The sequence below is a fragment of the Triturus cristatus genome, chromosome 7, assembly GCF_964204655.1.
Source record: "Triturus cristatus chromosome 7, aTriCri1.1, whole genome shotgun sequence".
Classification (NCBI taxonomy): Eukaryota; Metazoa; Chordata; class Amphibia; order Caudata; family Salamandridae; genus Triturus; species Triturus cristatus.
In genome coordinates, this window is record NC_140590.1 from 1000081258 (window position 1) to 1000100910 (window position 19653).

Sequence of the window (19653 nt, forward strand, 5' to 3'; positions counted from 1 at the left end):
TGTCTCCAGGCACTAACGTAAATTTTACTGGTGAATGATCTGAGTATGTGTGTGGCAAGTGTGTGCAATTGCGTATGAAGGGCAAAAGTTTCATTGATGCAAGCCAGTAGTCTATACAGGTGTGTATGCCGTGTACTGATGAATAATGGGTGTATTCCCTGCCCTGCTGTGATTGATAGTGCCAGGCATCCATCAATCCATCTTCTTCTGCTGTTGCGGCTATAGGTTTTGCTGCATCTGATGGTCTTCTGGAGGGGCCCATGGGTCTATCTAGTTCCGGAGATTGAACGCAGTTAAAGTTCCTGCCCCAAAGCTGTGGTGTATTCACATATGTCACAAGTTTCCTGTGTAGGGAGCAGTAGAATTGGGGGTCATCATAGTTGGGTCCATAATGCCTACTAGTAGCACATCCAAGTTACCTATATGACAGCTCACCACCACATATCTTCCTCCAGGGTCAACTAATACCTCATGGATTTATATCCCTGCTCCTCAACATGACCACACCAGGACCCCTCATGCATGTGTCGTGAATCCTGCTGCTACACATGTGCCTTTCATTCTACACTGTAAAAGCAGCCCTGGGTGAGGCGCAAGGTGTGTCTCTTGTAGTATAGCAACATCTACATTATGTTTCTGTAAATACAGGACAATTTTGCGAATTTTCCGCTAGTCATTTAACCCCCTGATGTTCCAGGTCAGAAAACGTAGGGCGGCGCCGCTTGAATCTGGCGGGCCATGTGATCACTCTCTGCGCTCAGTATGTATCTCTGAGGTTGCTATGTCTGCCATATAACTCGTGTTCCTTCTGTATACTTCCACTTGGCTACTTGAAGCAATTGGTTGCTTATCTGTAATTACCCCATCCCCCTTCCATGCCATGTCAACCCAACCTATTACATGGTACATTATTCCCTCCCTTTAGACCCCCCCCCCCCCCCATTAACCAAGAACTGTGTGTATTACACGTGGGCGGTGAATACCCATTAGCTGTACTCCAGCTCTTATGCCTGTGTAACCGTCTATTAATGTGTATGACACATCCAACGTACTTAACTAATATCATGCATACTTAAATTATGGGTGCTGATCCCAACTGCAATCAGCCAGTGTAAACGTTCCACTTACTTTGCGCAGCATGAGGGAAAAATATCCATTACGCATTGCCAATTCTCCTTTCCTTCCACCCCTCCCTCTACCCCATTCTCCAAAGTAAGTAAAAAAATTCTTGATATGGCAGATCTCTCTGTTCCTTCTAGCTATTTTTGCTCCAAAGTGCCTTCGATATAGACATTGTCAATGCCACTATAATATTAGTTCACGTCTGTAAAATTGAATTCTGAGCAGTGAACAACACTTTAGTCTTGCTGGTCTAATTCGCTGTGAGGGGCGCCGTCCTCTGGGGTAGGGCCCTGCCCCGGATTCTGAGGCTTAGCATTGGAGTGTTTTTTAAGTATCTGGCGTAAGCTGTTTGGATCCATGTAGATTTTCGTTTTACCCTCCATTGTCACTCTGAGACGTGCTGGATGAAGCATGGCATAGTCTATGCTGAGCTCCCTCAGCTTCCGCTTCATTGGCGCAAATTGTTTCTGCTCCTCCTGTACCTTAAGTGTGAAGTCAGGGTAGAGGGATAGTTCAGAGTCCTCGTATCGGACTGATCAAAGTTCCCTGACTTTTCGCAGGGCCACATCCCTGTCCGTGTAATTCATGAGTTGGGCTATTATGGGGCAGGGGGGCCCAGGGGGCCAGCGAACAATGTGCGTATTCCACTATAAATAGTGATGAGACGGTGTCACGGCCTAGCAAAGTTGTAAGCAGCTGCTCCACAAAGTGCTCCATATTCCCAGTGGCTGGGGATTCGGGCAGACCCACTATGCACAGGTTGTTACACTGTGACCGCGCTTCAAGGTCTTCTGCTTTGTTCTGTAATGTCGCAATTAGTTTCTTTATTTGTTTCTGCACCCCTGAGGTCTTATCCTGCAAATCTTCGGCCTCTGATACCCTTCTTTCCACCATACCTCGTATTTCTGCCTTTTTGTCCATGCGTTCTGACATGCAGTCCATGCAGAATGTAAGGGAGTTTATTTTACCATCTATTGTAGTAAGACTTTGCTGCATAGATGTTAAGATTGTTTGCCAATCCCCCACTAGTTCAGCAACCAGGGCCCCCTATTCTGCTATCATTATATCTGCATCTTCATCTCTTGCTCTGGTGGATTTGTATTGCTCGAACTGCAACTTTGATTGGTTCTTGTCTGGTTTCCCCCATTGTGTTGCAGCTTGCATGCCCTGTGCGTATTTCCTCTGATTATAATATATTGTTGATGGATCTTGCAGCGTGCTCCGGGCTTAATTGAACTGGCCTGATGTCTTAATGTCGCCTAGTTGCGCTTTTGCTCTAGTATGTATCGGTAAATTATGCTTCAACCAAAGCAGCACGATATCGATAGCCCCACCTGGCTCCACCAGTGCCGCAAATCACAGTATGTAGATATTTCACCACTGTTTACCCCGGTTCTCCACTAGCGAGGGTGTTCGTTTATGCGGCTGTTCATCAGCTGCAGCATTGCCCTCCCCCATCGCCAGGTCCATCCCGTGTCTTCCAGGCGGACGGGGCCTCCGATCGAGGCAGCAGCGGGAAACGGTCGGCCAGCCAACCTCCTGCAGCCAGGCCAAGCAGAGAGGGCAATACCGCCAAGTGATGAGCCCAGCCCATGCCTCCCCAGGACTCAGGAGCAGGGCCTGCTTCCCCAATAGCCTTGCCAAGGACAGCCACACGCCTCCATGAGCTCACAAGCAACACCAGGCACAGGCCCTGGGCAGATGACAGGCAAGCGCAGAACCGGTATTCTGGGCCCTCAGGATCAGCGCTACAGAGAGTGAGGTAGGCCGCTCCCTCGGTGATACAGAACGCCACAGCAACAAGCCCGGGAGGGGTCAGCTGCACCAGCAAAGATGGCGTTCAGTGGCTGATGTTCAGCCTTGCACAGTTCTCGTGTGATGGCACCCTTTATGCCATGTGATTTTGCAGATTCCTGCTGGATTAGTTTGATGGTCTCTGGAGCTTGTTTAGGCTGCGGTTATCTTGAGATCAGGCAAGCTCGCCCCTTGCATAACCACATTACAGGGCTGATTATGTGATAAGAGGTGCAGTAACCATGAGGTGAGTTACGGGTTTCCTCAATTACTAGTAGCTAGTGTTCTGGCATCCAGATTTTGCTGGGTACGAGAAACAATGAGTCCAATTTTACCTGCCGGAAAAGTTAGCCAGTATATTTGGTTAGGGCTTGGGATGCAAGAGCAGCCCAGCCTCAGCTCCTGGCCAATCCTCCCTTTTGGCAAGGGGGGCATGGGGCGTATGAGCTCTCCCTCCTCTGACCATTAACATTCCCCATAACCACCTCCCCCACCAGCCCTATCACTATCTTTCTCTACTCGCTCAGAGCAGGTGGCAAGTGGCAGCATTAATCCTCACGGAAATGGAAATGCTGTGTGCAAGTCTGGCTGAAAAAAAAAAAGATTTGCAGTTATTCCCCATTCTCTATGGATTAACTCTCAATATCACCTTACGGGTGGGATATTAGTGCATGGCACCCACCTTACGGGTGCAGTTTCTATCCCATCAGTACTTTGGACATTGTCATCGGTTCCTTAGAATTTATTACATTTCCAACCAGGCTCTTGTGATTCTTGGATCAGCACGCTCTGCAAGTACCGAAGTGAGAAAAAGGCTCCTTGGGTCTGTTTTTATTCCTGAGTCAGCATACACACACACCCACACCCACTTGCACCCAAAAACATTAAATTTCTGCCTATGTGAGATAGTGAAGAAAGTGAGTGAGTGAAGATACGTCTAGTTTGATATGTAATGCTAACTGTTGGTGGTAAGTGTCTAACCACACTGACGTGGGAACAACTGAGATTAAAGAAAATAAGGAATTTTGTACAAGAACACACACTTTTATCAAGTGAGAAAGGCAAGATTATTACGAGGGACTCATGGTTGCAAAATAATCACTTTAACGTATAGACCAAATTTCGCCCCTAAAATATAATCATTCACATTTCTAATGGAAGAAGGTCATTGTTCAAATACCTCTGAAGTTTGCATGCTGGGGTGCTCCAGGTAAATCAAAAGATGAATCATTGTTACTGGTGCAACATTATGGGAGCATTAGGAATACTGGTACAAAAGGGGATTTATGTTGGTCTACCCTGAAAGAATACAAGATGGTAGCAAGAAAGGGGGGAGACCAGGAAGGGGATGTTAGAGGGTGGAACTCCTTAAAAAGAGGAAGAAGGAGCTTAACAGGAGCAAATAGGGATCGGGGTTTAAAAGTGGATCCACTATAAGAAAAGTTGTAGTTTTGGGGGGAAAATCAACCTGGAAGACAGGATATTTCATCAAGAAAGGGATTTACCCAGTTGGTTTGTTAGCCTGGACCAATGTAAAAGATGGGTAGGAACTACAAGAAACCAGATTGCCAGGTACAGGCTGCACATACAGGGACTATATTTAACTCAGATATGTAAAGGGTCCAGCTTCTGCTGCTATTGAATTCTTGAATGTCCTTTATAAAGTCGATTTGTATATTTCTGTTAAGACAGCTGCTCACCTGACGTCCAGTCTCCAGGGGTGGTGAAGGTGCATCCGGCAGTACACTCTGTCTGGCCATAGCCTTCATAAACCTAGTAAGGAAACATATTTATTAGAAACAAATTTATATATCAAGCAAGCCTGTTGTAAATGCACCACAAACAAAACAGTTGTTCTTTTCCTATGGCATTCGTCAATACAGATGCAGTGTGCGTGTTCACCGGTAATCTTTCTGCAGGCAGAATGTGAGTGTGTGCAGTAGATATCGATTTGATGTCCAGTAGATTATTCACTGGGAAATCACAAGTGCATGTTTTTCTTTCTGATCAGGTTTTTGCTATCTGGCACTGGGCAAATTTGAGATACGTTGGGTTTGGCTCCAGCTTGTAATGTTTTCCCAATCTTTGTCTAGGGTCCACTGTAGAGTGTGAAGTGCTAGCACCAGTACGTTGTAATGTAGTCTTCTTTCCCATAACCGCCACCTACATCTCCCAGAGAGATACCACACCGTAACCCACGTATTGGCGATATGACATGGTGGAAAAGGGTAAAGCATGAGAGGAGTTGTGGTAGATAGAATTTCACACTCCATGCCAAGATATTAGATGTCTAACTTTAAGTAACTCAGACGCAGCATGGTTGGGACATGTATGTCTGAGAGGAAATCATTGGGACACAGAATTCCTTGTGTGGCTTTGATTCCCAAAAGTGTGAAGGCTCACCGTCACATCACGTGACTGATATGTCTGCTGCGTGGATGAAGGTGCTCAGTGGAGAAATACAGGAATTAGGAGGCAAGGGAAGGACGGAACACTGTTCCACACAGTGTAGTCAAATGGTTTACTTGTTATCGAGTGGCAATACCTTTTCTATAAAATCAGCGAAACCAAGGAAGCTTTCGAAGACTTCGAAAGTAGCCAATCCAATACCACTGGAAGTTTAATTTTATGTATCCTGCATTTTGTGTGGCTATAGCGCTCCTGTGGTAGCAGACGTCCACCACTGCTTTCACACTGTGTGAACCCAAGAGGCTTTCGGTGGACGTTGAGACCAACTCATTATCCCATGGAGTTGCAGAGTTTATGGAAGGCTGGGCTGATCAATCTTTTTTGAGTGGCCAGTTACAGCAAAGCAGACTGGAATTTACTTTTAAAAGTATGTTTTTTGAATTGAGGTGAGGATTGATACCACGGGTGATGATTTGTGCCATGTTACGTGAGCCAGTGTGGACTATTGAGCGGTTCCAGGCTACAGATACATGTACAGATCGTTGCGTTGCCACATTGTAATGTAGTTAATGGCTCGCATGAACACGAATACAGCCTTGCAAAAAAGTCAAGAGAGAAGAATTGCTCATTATTGGTAGGGTATGTGCTTCAAGCCTAACATTGTGACACTAACATTGTAGTTCCTAATGTAAATTCAAACAGATTTGAGCTGAATTGCACTGCAGTGGAGCCTGCAGCGTGTTAACTGTGTGCCAAAGGTAAACCACTAGGTTCCCCTCCAAGAAAGGTCCTGTGCAGTCCCCAGGCGTGCTTCTCCAAGACCTCAATTATTGTCCTCATCTGGACAGAAACCAAGATAGATGTCACAAAAAATATAGTTTAATGTCATGAGTCATGTAATATGTAACATTATAAGCAGTGTATGATAGTGGTGCAAATAATAGTTTAGTTCACTAAACTATAAATAGCTCATTTCAGTGGTTTTGAGGTTTTTTAACTTTAGATGGTGTCTCATTTCAACACCTAACCATAACATACAAACTATATCACCTACTGGCGGTCGCCAGTAGGTAGTTATAGTTAGGACCTTTTTTCTATTCAAAAAGCATTTTTTCTTTTGCCAATATCTTGGGCGCCATTTGACGAATCTTCGCAAAATTTTAAAAACTAATGGGGCAGTTAGGTTAGCTCCTGTGTTGAAAGTTTCGGGTGATTTGTTAAGCAGGGGCCGAGAAAAAGGGAGGACCCCAAAACGCGTTTTCTCCATGTAAATTTCCATAGGAAACTTTAGACATGGCTACAGCCCTAACTGCTGAATGGAATTACACCAAATTTGGCAAAAAGGTAGCTCTTGGTCCAGAAAGCCCTCTTGTGTAAATCTGTTCAGTAGTTCCTCAGAAATGTAAATATTTCTCAGATATACAAATACGGCCACAGGGGATTCGCGAAGCCACCCGATCTCGTGCCTGCAATCTGATTGGCTGCTAACAGTTCCAAACAGGAAGTGTTCGCAGCCATCTTGTGACTTGGTTGAACCGAGTCACAAGAAAAAAGGTTAAAAAGCGTTAAAAAAAGAAAAGGGGCAGGGTTGAAACACCCTGACCCCTTAGGCCTGCTCAGGGGGACACTGAGGGCCCAAAAAAAGATTTTTGTTTAAAACAATTTTAGCGGGATTCAAGCTGGGTGCGCGAATCCTGACAAACCTTTTTTTTTTTTTTTTTTTTACGAAGCACGCTTCGTTTCTTTTAATCCCCCGGGTGGGCCAGGTCCCGGGGGTAATGGCAGATTAAGATGTGGGGCCTGCAAGGCCCCCGCAGCCCTGGGAACCACCACCTCCCCGAGACTATGTTTGGGTTGGGCTTGAAGATGGTAAAAAGTTAGGCCTATCTGGATCCCACGAGAGTCTCACAGTACTGAAAATGTAAAAAATAAGACCCTCAGCTTTACTGTCTGTCAACCATTTCCGTGCCTCAGTACCGAGTGATCTGATTGGCTAGCTTCAACTCCGATGAAAATGTGCAACGGGGGGAGGGGCACCTGTGGTGGTGATGGGGGAATATTTGGCCATAGCCAGGTCCTGCTGCCAACCCCATGTTACGCACAGCTGATGGCCATGTGCGGCGGGTGGTTGGCTACCTGGGGAGGGTGTTGGCCGACTACGAACGGTTAGACACATGGCCTAGCTGAACGCCTTGCACCCTCAAAGTGGGATACCTCTAAATTATTCTATAATCTGTAATGCCTTCAGCAATCTTCAGCAAACTTCTGAAAGTAAATATCCACACCTTATAAGCGTCCTTGCTACATAGAATGTATCTATAAAACTGTATTAAAAGTATTTAAGATGGGCATGTGCCCAGATAGCCACTGGTAGATAATCAATTGTCAACAGAAGTGGTGGGCTTGCTCACAGATATTTTTGAAAGAGGATTTGGCTTATGCCTCAACTTACTTTCAAACATACCCCTGCAACCCAAATCAGGTGTGCCCAGCCTTCACCTTTGTAACATGGAGTGATACTTGCACCCCAAACTTTAATGATTTGTCGATGGTGACTTACATAGCTTTCAAAATGCACAATCACACTTGCCTCCAGAGTTTACCCTAATTCCATGCTATGGACCTATACTCACTAACCCTATGCTGTATACTACTATGGTTTTATTAGTGATATCAATGATGTCATTTGAAATTTTATTAGTGATGCCATTGAAAATGTTGTGAGCGATGTAACATGTGAGGTCATAAGCAGTGCATGGTGGGCTTATGCTTTAGTTAGCTCAGTAAATCACAATTAGTTAAGTTTTTATCTTATTTTAACACCTATTACATCACTTTAACCTTTGCTTCTTCAGTGATTTTCTAGAGAATTTTTGGGGCCATGATAAGGCTAAAAGATCAATATCTTGCAAACACCCTCGTGGTACGAATATTAAGCACCGGATAGTTTTGTGCTCCCAGTGTTTGCTTTTAAACTAGCTACAAAACAAGAAAATGTGTTATGGCGGATATCACCTAAACCGCCTTCTCACTTGTGGTGAGCTCAATAGGTGGCGCCATTTGCGCACAAAGCGTATAAAAGTAGTTACAATAGGGAGATGCAACGCTTGGTCAAAGTTAATAAGTCGCGGAAGTGATGCAGCTCAGTTTGCAGAGCTTTGTTAATTTACCTAATTCAATGCTTTGTAGGTAGGGTGACCAGGCGTAGCGGATTTGGCCGGACAGTCCCGGGTTTTCACCAGCTGTCCTGCCAGATTTCGGCAATTTTGGCTCATGTCCCGGTTTTTAGAGTTGCGCGAATTAATCCAGTGAGAGGCACTTATTGGGTGTTCTAAAGTTGTGCTTTTTAGCAGCTGTTATAAGTAAGCAATTTAATTAACAGGTATGATGCCGGTTTTAGAAATTACATTTTATTTATTTTCTTAGTGCTTCTTCTGTGTTCCTATGTTAAGAGTTGTCATTCTGCACAGCAACGTAGATGTAAAATTGTAGTCATTCTTCTATTTTTGCAAAATGTCCCGGTTTTTGGTTCTCAAGATCTGGTCACCCTATTTGTAGGTGGTTGTTGAAAGGTCTTGATGGGTGGGGCATTACTTTGTATTTATTCTGTTGATGTCTGTGTGTACTAATTTAACAGCCTCCTTTCTGTTAGGCCAGCTCTTTTCTGTTTGTAAGATCTCCCAGACGATATTTAACTTCACCTGTGAGTTTGGTATTTATTTTAATTGAGGCTTTAATGGTAAAGGGGACTTATGTAAGAATTCCCTGGTCCATGTTTCATTTCCGGCCACCGCTGCTCTGAACAAGTAAAGCGCGCACCGAATGCTATTGTGATGGGAAACGATTGGCCGGTGCCTTCAAAATCACTATCGGGAGGGAGGGATGGGGGTCTCTTTATCTCTATGGACACACCCCTGGAAGGGGTAGTATACTGGGCCAGATGAGCAATGCCTATTTTTATAGAGTTACTTTAAAGAGGCATAATTGTATTTCCAAAATGGGAAGAAGAACTGTACTGCACAGTCACAGCGCCAAAAAGCATTCGAAACAATGTATTTTGGGAAGTTTAAAATAGGACTTTATATAAAGCCATGCTTCTAAATAGATCAATTCCTGTAGTTTCAGTTTGCTGAGGCACCATCAACGTTGAACTACTTCTCGTTATTAACTCTTCGTTTTAGGTTTCATGAATATTTCAAAGTATCTTACATTTTTACCCTGCTTTAAAGTGTGTCTTTCTCCTCTGAATTCAGCAAAATGGCGTTTCCTTCATTTTTAAATTGTATTGCACGGACAGGTTGGCAGAACTAAGGCGCATTACATTAAATGGCGTTCTTCGACAAGTCTGAAGAGTACAAGAACCTTACTGAGACAAATCAAATCTGCCTTGCCATATCCTTTGAGGGTTGCTCTTCAGAGCATTTAAAGGGCTGCAAGAGTCTGTCTTCAACAATAGGTCAGGAAAACAGTGTGCACTGAAGCAACCCTGCGAAGCGCTAGCCATTCCCACTTTTGGAAAAGAGCAGATATTGTTTATTATGTAAGAACAATTTGAAATATCAGATAGTTTCTTGTTCCAGAAGAGACTTGGAGGAAGATGGGTGCCCAAGAGCTGGGTTTGGTTTTGTATTGTCTCGGATGTTACTGGGTGGCCCCAGAATAGCAGTTCTAAGTGAAATAGGAAGAAGGCGTTTGGAGCTCTGGAATTAAAAGGCTTGTCCTCAGCAGGGAAACAGGCCACGAATTACAAACCTTACTAATATCTAGTTGAACCCCTAAATAGTTTAGTGAATGAGCACCATATAAAATACAATAAAATGTAAAACAAATACAAAAATGGCAAGTAGACAATGTGTAGGCAGTTGAAGTTGCATAAAGAATTTGTCATGAAGCCTCAGAGAAGACAACGGCCTCGGCATGAAGCACCATCAGAAATCCCAGAACTTGTGTAGGGTCACAGTGATGCCCAAAGCCATAGAAGTTTAGATCCTAAAAGCCAGAGGATTTGTAAGGGTCTAACTCAAACTATGACTGCATCATGATGCTCCTTCCTGCAAAGGTAAATCGACCACGCAGCCACAAGTGAGCTCCAGCGTCTACCCTGACCAGGACCTGGCTTGAAATCAAGGGCAGCCCAGGCAAATGTTCAAACCAGTTCCACTTCCTTCCTGCCTTTCTTTCTTTTTTACTTTCTCTCTCCCTTGCTCCTGTCCTCCCTCCATGCTTGCCCCACTATGCTGCTGCCTTAAACTCCAGGTAAGTAAATAAAGAAGCAGCTGCCATTGACCATCAGAAACTGGCCTCCAATGACTCCAACACTCCTGTGAAATGGCCGAGGGGATAAATGGCCAGTCTGGCCCTGGCCTCTGAAGCAGGGACATGAGGGAAGATACCAGGCTAGAATGGAGATGGCTAGTACAGTCTATCTCTGGAGCAGACATGATTTTAATTCTGGCTACACCGCTATCTTTTGTACAAATCACTGAATGTAGAAAGCAATGCTTGGGGTTCACATGTTCTTAGACCATACCTGACATCCAAGGGCTGCTCGAAGGAATCCCAGAACAGTCGGGGAAGCTGGAGCGGCTCCGGTCACAATCATTCGGACCTGCCCTCCGAGGCTTGCCTGCGTACAAATAAAGGAAAAGGTAAATTGGATCAAGAAGGCCCTAAATGTGACTCAGTGCCAGTGATCATCATTTTCATTCAGTCCACTGAGATAAGATAACCCCTCCAAACCCCTCACCCCCGAAACACAGTGGTCATTCCCTTATAGGCATAAAATGGTCACCATCATTACAGAAGCAAAATGTAAGCTTATGGACAAGGGTTTAGGCACTGAAGAAATAAGTGGTATTGACCTAACTTGAAAATATCCAGATAAAAAAGTGAAGCTGTGCAGGAGTAATTCATGTTCTGTGCAGGAGTAATACTTGTTCTGCCCTCATAGAACAGGTGCACGATGAAACCTGCCAAAACTGTGGCTCTCTTGACAGAAGGCCAAGAGGCAAATATTCAATATAAAATATTTGCTTGGGACATCTAAGAGATTTTCGCTTTGGTCCGGGATGTGTATGACATCTTAGCCAAATGGAGTAAACGACATCATTTTTGGTTCATTGTAATGGAGACCAGAAAGAGGTAACAAAGAATAACCGGAGCCAAAAAGAAGAGATACTAAACTAATACAACCTATCCCCCTCGGATCTGGAATTCACTGGAACAGGGGGAGTCTGGAGTTCCTAGTGGACATGCTCATGGTGTGCTTGTACTTGATTCTTGTCCTCTGCCTCATAAGATGTTCTACTGTAAGCTCCATTGGCAGGTAGAGCAGGTGAAGGGCAGTAGTAGACTAGTGCCACCCCAACCCTGCATCACCTGCTCATTATGTCACTTGAAGGCCTATTCTAGCCATGCTGGTGTTTGGCACCTGCTGGCTGGTGATTTGTGCCACTGTGCAGACTAGTTCTGTAGTACATTTAATTATCTTCTGCCTGGTGCCTCCAGCAGTGATTAAAAAGGTTCTATGTAAACTTATTTTGTTTTTCATCGTGCTATGTGTTTTCTCTGCATACGTGAACCTCCAAATAAAAATGTTTTCCAGGAGATTTTTCCTGCAAAACTTTGTTTGCATGACAAATTCTCCCTCAAAGAGCAGCGTTTGCAGATTTTTTTGTAATGCAAAACCTTATTTACGGGATTTTACAACTATTTAAAAAACTTTGCCAACTTCAAGTTGACAATGTTTTTGTCTACTTTGACAATTCTACTTTTTACCTGCGACTGGGCTTTTGGCGAATCGACGGAGAGCACTACTGAATGTGCACCTCAGCTGACACAGGCAACCTACTTCCCTATTTCTGTGACAGAAGACTTACAAAAACATTCAATGTTTGGCCACAAATAACTATTTGGTTGGAACTAAAGACAATAAAAAACACAGTTTCTGTTGACTGTTCCCTTTTATGGGCCAACTCAATGGGCACGTTGCCCCTTCCACTTGGATTTCTCACCGACAAACCCATCATGGTTGTATTGAATTCAATGCAGTTTCTTGAGCTCTAGTGAGTCACTTGTGCTTCTGAATTGGTCTAGGAATCTGCAGTCTATCTAGAAGAAGCTATTTCAATGATGGGCCTTAAGTTGATATCCTTCCCACATTACAATAGCATAGCATAATATAGCATAGCCTAGCACAGCATGTAATATGTCTATTTACCACTATCTACACTGCACACATCCCTATAGCAGGTTCACAAGCGCACACAATAATTAAAATGTGTGACCCCTTTCACAGATAATTCCTTTTCTTTCACAAGTAATGTATTTTGTGCTTAATGCTAATGTATGTTCTCTTATGTTTTTTCACAATTATATAATTCGAAACAAAGCACACACCAATAACGGTGCTTTGATGGCCATTCCTCTCGCCTCGTTCACCTCCATCCTCTGTCGAGCGTCATTACATTGTCAAGTAAAGGCTGCACTTCGTGCTGGGCTGAGAATGCCATGGCACGTCACTGTGCGCGCCTCGCGAGGGCGGCGGAGCGTGCAGCGCAACCGAGCTTCAGATGATTCAGGGAGCCCTGACAACCGGATGTGTCACCAAGACCTATTCCTGGCGCTTCCTCTCATTAAAGACAGGTTCCGTATAAATAGAATCCTTAAAACTTCGTTTTTTTCTCTCTAGGGGAACGCGAGGGGTCCGAGTTGCTTACAGTCTGTTACGCAATGAGAATAGGCAATATACGTAGTTTGTCCAGCGAGCGGCGAACATTAAACGAACGGAGTCAACTGACATTTTGGGGTACTGTAATCACTTGCAACAACAATGCGACTTTCAGTCACACCCACAGCAGCCGGGTGCGAGAGTACAATCGGGGTTAGTCGATGTATTGTGGCTGAATTGTCGCGTGTGGAGCTGCACAATGCCAGAGCCCTCCTCCTGTCACCATGAAGCGTTGGTGCACGTGCACTTTAACTACGTAAGTGCTCACTGCCTGTTCCAAAGGACCTCCTGTCTGACCCGGGATTACTAGATGTGCACACATTTCCAGCTGTTTCTTCCACTCGCCAGTTGGGCCACTCGTAATTCCAGGCAAAATGTATGTAGAGGGAAAGACGCAGTTAAAATAATGGTGCAAGATCCTCGTCGCCAAATGAAATAATGGTGCATGATAGAAGTATCTTGGTTGAAGAGTTTATTTAGATCAATACTCCACCCAACACACGGAGCGTCTTCCCAGCTAGATGAACGAACAGCAACTGACTCTACCATTCGGACCTCATTCTAGTGGACACTCCATGCGTGAGCCACATTTAAAAGAATAGCATCGCGCGCGATGCATAACATTCTTACCAATATTACACCAGTATGTCGACTTTTCGGCTCCGAATGGGGGAAAGGAGACCTATTGTCACATTATTTGACATTCTTGCCTGTGAAACTGCCATGGTGAGATAATGCAGCACCTGGGAAATACTTAATTCTGCTGTATGAATATTTAACATGTGCAATATTATGTCACCCAATACTAGGGCACAGTCTCTTATGCTCTGATAATCGTACTGATGGGGGGCCAATGTTGTTTGTCAGCCTCGCATCTCCTGCAACACGTACACTATGTTTGCGGTATTTCATATTTGAAGAAGCCAGAGAGCAGTGATGTCCACTCAGGCCTCTCCTACTAAACTTGCTCTTCCTACCGTGTGCTCTGAGCGGCTCATGTAGAGCAGGGCAGGCCGCCTTCCGAGCCTTACATGCGCCAGCGTTCTGTTCTTCCCCCAGTTTTACTTTTAAAGAAAATGTCTGCTTTATGACGAGGCTTTAGGTCTGTAGTCCTGCCAGCACCTGTCTGTTCTTTTGCATTGGACGCACCGGGCATGTTTTGCTTTATCAAAAGTCAAGGTCTCAATCTTTTTTCTGTGGACTTTAACAATACCAGACTCGCAGCCACAAAGGGTTTTTCAGGAGAAGCAAATAAACAATAATATAGGGTTGAAAAGATTACTAATCAAATAACACTCAGAAAATGAAAATCATACCAAAAAGTATGTTAAAATTCACTGGATTTTTTTTTTTTTTCAATTAGAACATTTTTCCACAAACAAGAACGGGTACCTTCTTTGGTAAATAAAAAGTGCAGGAGTGTAAATATTAATGAGCAATTATACTCCAAGTTCATGCCGAGAAATCCTGAACAGTTTTAGAAACAGCCTACATACTTTGAATTAGATAGAACATTAGCTAGAGTTTTGTAGCAAGAGAACAAGTTTCAAAGGCTTAACATTTACTTATTTCAAGTGAGGTGACTGTAAGAATGGTCCACTCCCATCTGACCTGGTGTTAATGTTTACAGAAGAATAAAATGAATCTTATTTTGTTTACTTGTACCATCACAGAAACAGAATATGGAGGGAGAAGAGATTCTCCAGTAAACCCCTATGTTTGTGTAACAACCGACAATGAAGATCTTGGGACTGGTGACTACTTTTCAGTCTGACAAATAGGTCTACTGATAATTCTGATTTTGATTCAGTCCTACATTTAATATTCCAACCACAATGTGGCTGCTTTAAACCTTATTTCACCACAATTGTTTTTGTGTTCTCTTTATGCAGGAGGACTAAACTGAGAATAATCACTCGTCTTGTATATGCTATGGGAATAGTGATTGGCCACCTGCAGTGGTCACTGAAAACAATTCGAAACAGCTGTCAGTGACTCATAACACTCTTTTGTGCTCGTAATAGCAGGAGCTTTTTGCCAGAAATGGACAAAAATTGTCTCCATAGAAATGCAAATTCCCTTTGCCCTTCGCCATTTAGTTGGGTACTAGTAACATTTATTTATAGTGCTTCAACGCTGCAAAATGAAAGTTTCTATAAAACACGTTGTAGCAAGTTATTCAATGGGAGTCTGCAGGGTCAACACCCCAGAGCATAGTTGGAACAGGCCACCCACTAATGGGTGGTATATTTCTGTGAAATATAATGCCACTGTACCTCCCAAGCATCCCACGTTAACTTAGTCCAGGTCAATCAAGTCATTGGTATGCTATATTCATAGACAAAAGTCTCCACTATCTTGAAGCTTTGTTCTACAAATGTGTGAGCTTTCGCGCCACTAGATACAATCTGCATTAGCCTTCACTGTAGTCTTCCAACTAGAGGTGATTGTCAACAGTCCCTGCGAAGCCTAGAAGATAGATAACCGTACAAGACCACCCTACCTACACAGTGGTTATCTGAGCTTTGTATGCCGAAAGGTAGATGTGTTATTAGGGAGGTCTGTACAGAGTTGGCCCATTGATTCCCTAGGGGTCTCCACCTTGGTAGAAGTATTTGACACAGGTAGGCATTGTCTACCAGGAGATTGTAAGTAGCCGCCACCAGCCAAAAACAGCGGGTCGAAGCTCCATAATTTTCAGAGGCAATTGGCGTTAAAAGATGAAGAGAATGACAAGAGTGGGATCTTTTATGCCAAGTGTCATTTCCTCAAGGCTAACTCAGATTCTGGAACAAGAACTTCAGTAGAAAGCTAAGGCTCTGATTACCATAGGCCCACAACTAGTGTCGTTTACTGAGGCCAAATGATGCACTTGTTCAAAACCAAAAGATGGAGGTCAGCTTCCAGTTTATTACCAAAGAAGAGAGAAACTGACATGAGGAAAACAACGTGTACTGCCTCACAGCTTGTGTGTTGCAATTACTTTACACATGGAAATCTCCTAACCGCCACAAGGACTCTTCAATGTGATTTTACCTTACAACACACATTTAACCCCATGCATCCTTGTTCTGGTTAAATACGTTTGCTTGAAAATAAATGCATTTGAAAAAATGCAATGGCACAAAAAAACAAATATGCCGATGCACACAGTGTTCTTTATTACCATTGATGGGAGGGGTAGCATGATCGACTCGAGACATCACCTTTCGTGAGACATGACCCTTCCCCACACTCAACCATGGTAACAATGGTATAAAAATAGCTTGAAAACTAGAGAAACGGACAGTGGGCCATAAAGCAACAGTGCAGCACCAGTACCATAAATCACCCAATTATTTTTAGATCATAAACATTATTGTGTGCAAATTCACAAAAGTGCCCCCTGTCCAGAAGCACTTTCCTTCACAGCGAATAGAAACAAAAAAGCTAGATTGGAACTGCACCACCATTTAAAGTCCATAAACAATTATTATTCCTTAATTATTTGAAAATTTGATTCGAAGAAGAGAGTTGCTGCTAATGCAAATTGTATGGTGTTTTTCTTCATTATTATTCAATGCGTATTCAACCCTGTGCATCTCTGAAACAGATTTAATTTGTGTTATAGAGTGTCTTGCATCCCTTCTCTCTTATGACACCGGGTCTAATCAATAAGCTCAGTCAGACTACAAAAAGGGAAGTCATATGTACCTTAGAGAGTCTTCGTTCATTGTTGTTCTTGCATTGCTGTGATGTAGAGAGATGATAAACTCAGGTAAGTTGCATTAAGTCTACTCTCCCATCAACACCTGTCAGGTCAATGACTTCTTCGCATGATGTATCATCCCACAGAAGCCCTTTTTCAGTCTCTAATGAATGGTTGGTTGTTTCCTTTCATCCGGAAATTAAAATCTCTGAGTTTGTTTCCACCCCCTCTTGAGTCTTCTTCACAGCAAGGTGAGGCTTCTAGTCCTTGTCTCAAAAGTATCCTATTAATTTCCATGTCTTGAAACTTTTTTGAGTGAAACTGATCAGCCTATTAGCACCTCTGGAGGGCTATTCAACACTTCGCCAAGAAAAGAAGCAACTCAGTTTTAAGTGTGTGGAGTAGAGACTCACTCATTGCAGCATGCTGCCTCTAAATAGTGCACACGAGAACAGTACAGCACCTGAGGTTTGTACTGCTGTACCCTCGCCGCGCGGCCTACAGAAGATCCAACCATCCTTTACCCAGCTTTTGTGTCCATCTCATAGCGCTGGCATTGCCCAAGATCTGAATCCGGTATTAAAACCTAGAACACAACCCTGAAGCTTGTATCTCTAAAAACACACGAACGCTTAACATCTCTGCCTCAAGGCCTCACCTGTATTCTGTTAAAGAACAGTTTATCCCACAGACTGTTGTTTCGAATGATTCCACTATGGACTTCGACTTCTTTGCGCTTTGACGCAAACTCCAACAGCCACCGCTTTACCTGTGTGTCTGCCTGGCTGAAAATCTAGGGAGACACAAAAACACGGTGAATTAAAATTTCACAAGAGCAGCACATAATAACACTATAGAATTACTGTGACTCTGGAGTGACGTGCACAGTCAGTACAAACTGGAAATTCTGAACGATCCTTTTACAATAAGAATTTTTTTAAATGTTAAAGTGAAAGAAAATATAACGCTCAGCAGAAGAAGAGTTTCATTTTGATATTTCCAACCTTAAAGGGGCACTTCAAAAACTATATGCACTTTAAAGTCCTTCATTTACCGAGAAAAGTGGGTCCATTAAACATTTTTTTCAATGTGCTTTGAGCTGGAACAAGGGGGCACCGCAATTCTGAAGGGGAGGAATTGCAGTTTAACTAAGACAGAGTGTTTTTAATGTAATGAGATGCAATGGAACGATTGCCCACCACAGGTAGATGTGATCACTATCACTTCACTTAGGTAGCTCCAGTCAGTCATGGTTTGCACCATTACGTATGAAGCTTCAACCTCGGATACCAGATAACAAATGCACTGACTGACCTTTAAACTCTGCAGGGTATCAGGCATTCACTTGGATGAGGGAGGATGGCACTCTCCCATTCCTGCTCAGCACTAACTGTGCTACAGACTGTCACCATCAAAGCTCAGTATTAAGTGTTGCACAGATTCTATCACCGTTTCAGCTCGTCACTAACCGTGATACACCAGTGTGTGAACTTAACAGCTCAGCACTAACCCTGGTACAGAGTTTCTCACCATCTTAGTTTTTCACCATTACAGCTCAGCACTAACCGTGATACACAATGGGTAACCTTCACAGCTCAGCACTAACCCTGCTAGAGAGTTTTTCACTATCATAGATGAGCACTAACCCTGGTACAGTGTGTCACCATCACAGTTTAGCACTAGCCTTGGTAGTGTGTGACCATCAGAGATTAGCGCTAACCGTACTATAGATCATGTCACCATCACAGATCGGCACTAACTGTGCTCCAGATCATGTCACCATCAAAACTCAACATTAACTGTGCTCCAGGTCTTTTCACTATCACAGCTCAGGACTAAGGACCTCATTACGATGGCGGTCAGACGAGCATCCGACCGCCATCGTAGCGGCATGGAGATTGGCTGACAAGTAGTCAGCAGTTCCGCCCGCCATATTATGACGAAGCCACCTTGCAGGTGGGTCGAAACATGCCTTTTATTATTGCGGCGTGTGCTGCAGCGCAGAAAAGGGCTGCAGCACAATCCGCAGTAGTAAAAGGCATGTATGCAAACATCCATGTACCATGTGCCAGGCGCACCACATGTGCCCCCCTGGCCACATAGCAGAGGCCCACGGGGGATGGGGCCCTGCAAGGGGCCACCAAAGTCCCTTTCTGACAGCCTTTCCAAGGCTGTGGGACATGGACATCGTAATTCCTATGGCGGTGCTTGCGCAGGCACCGCCTTCATTGTAGGGTTTACTGCCTGACAGCCTGTCAGATGCAGCAATCTTTCCCCCGCCCTCTGTGCTCTGACCGCCTGTATCATAATCTGGGGGTTGGACCATTGCTCTAGATATCGGGCGGGCCACCACCGACAGCCTGTCGGAGACGGTCTGCCCGATTCATGAGGGCCATTGAGTTGTACATAGTGTGTCACCATCACAGCTCAGCACATGCTGTGGTAGAGTGTGTGACCTTCACAGCTGCTCAGCACTAACCTTCATACAGAGTGTGTTCCCACCACAGCTCAACAAAAACAGTGCTTTAGAAGGTATCACCATCAGAGCGAAGCACTAACTGTGCTACAGAGTGTCATCGCCACAGCTCAGCACTAACTCTGCTAGAGTGTGTTGTCATCACAGCTCAAGATGGTACACAGTGTGTCATCATCACAGTTATAAACTACTGGTGTCCCCATCACAGCTCAGAGCTGACTTTAATGCAGATAGCATCATCGCAATTCCAAAATAACCATGCTGCAGAATGCGTTAACATTTGAGCTAAGAATGAAACCTGTAACAAAGCTAATTTGTGTTTAGGCAAGCAAGTCGGTCTTCTTCATCTGCAAGGTAAATCCTGCTACCACTAATGGGTGTAGTCATCGTAGTTCACCTCTTGGTGCCACAGAGTGACTATCAGAGTTAACCACT

The 19653-nt window shown here is 44.0% G+C and overlaps 1 protein-coding gene across 3 annotated transcripts in view; it reads right to left on the reverse strand.

Annotated features, from left to right (window-relative positions):
* The window catches only part of ACSL6 (acyl-CoA synthetase long chain family member 6), a 410748-nt gene that overhangs the window by 105029 nt on the left and 286066 nt on the right, over positions 1-19653 (reverse strand). For all 3 annotated transcript variants that reach the window (XM_085618041.1, XM_085618042.1, XM_085618043.1), the window contains exons 13-15: positions 17401-17535; positions 10856-10951; positions 4617-4689 (exon numbers count right to left, since the gene is read on the reverse strand). In XM_085618041.1, coding sequence (XP_085474167.1) covers positions 4617-4689; positions 10856-10951; positions 17401-17535 — 304 coding nt within the window. The remainder of the gene's footprint in view (positions 1-4616; positions 4690-10855; positions 10952-17400; positions 17536-19653) is intronic.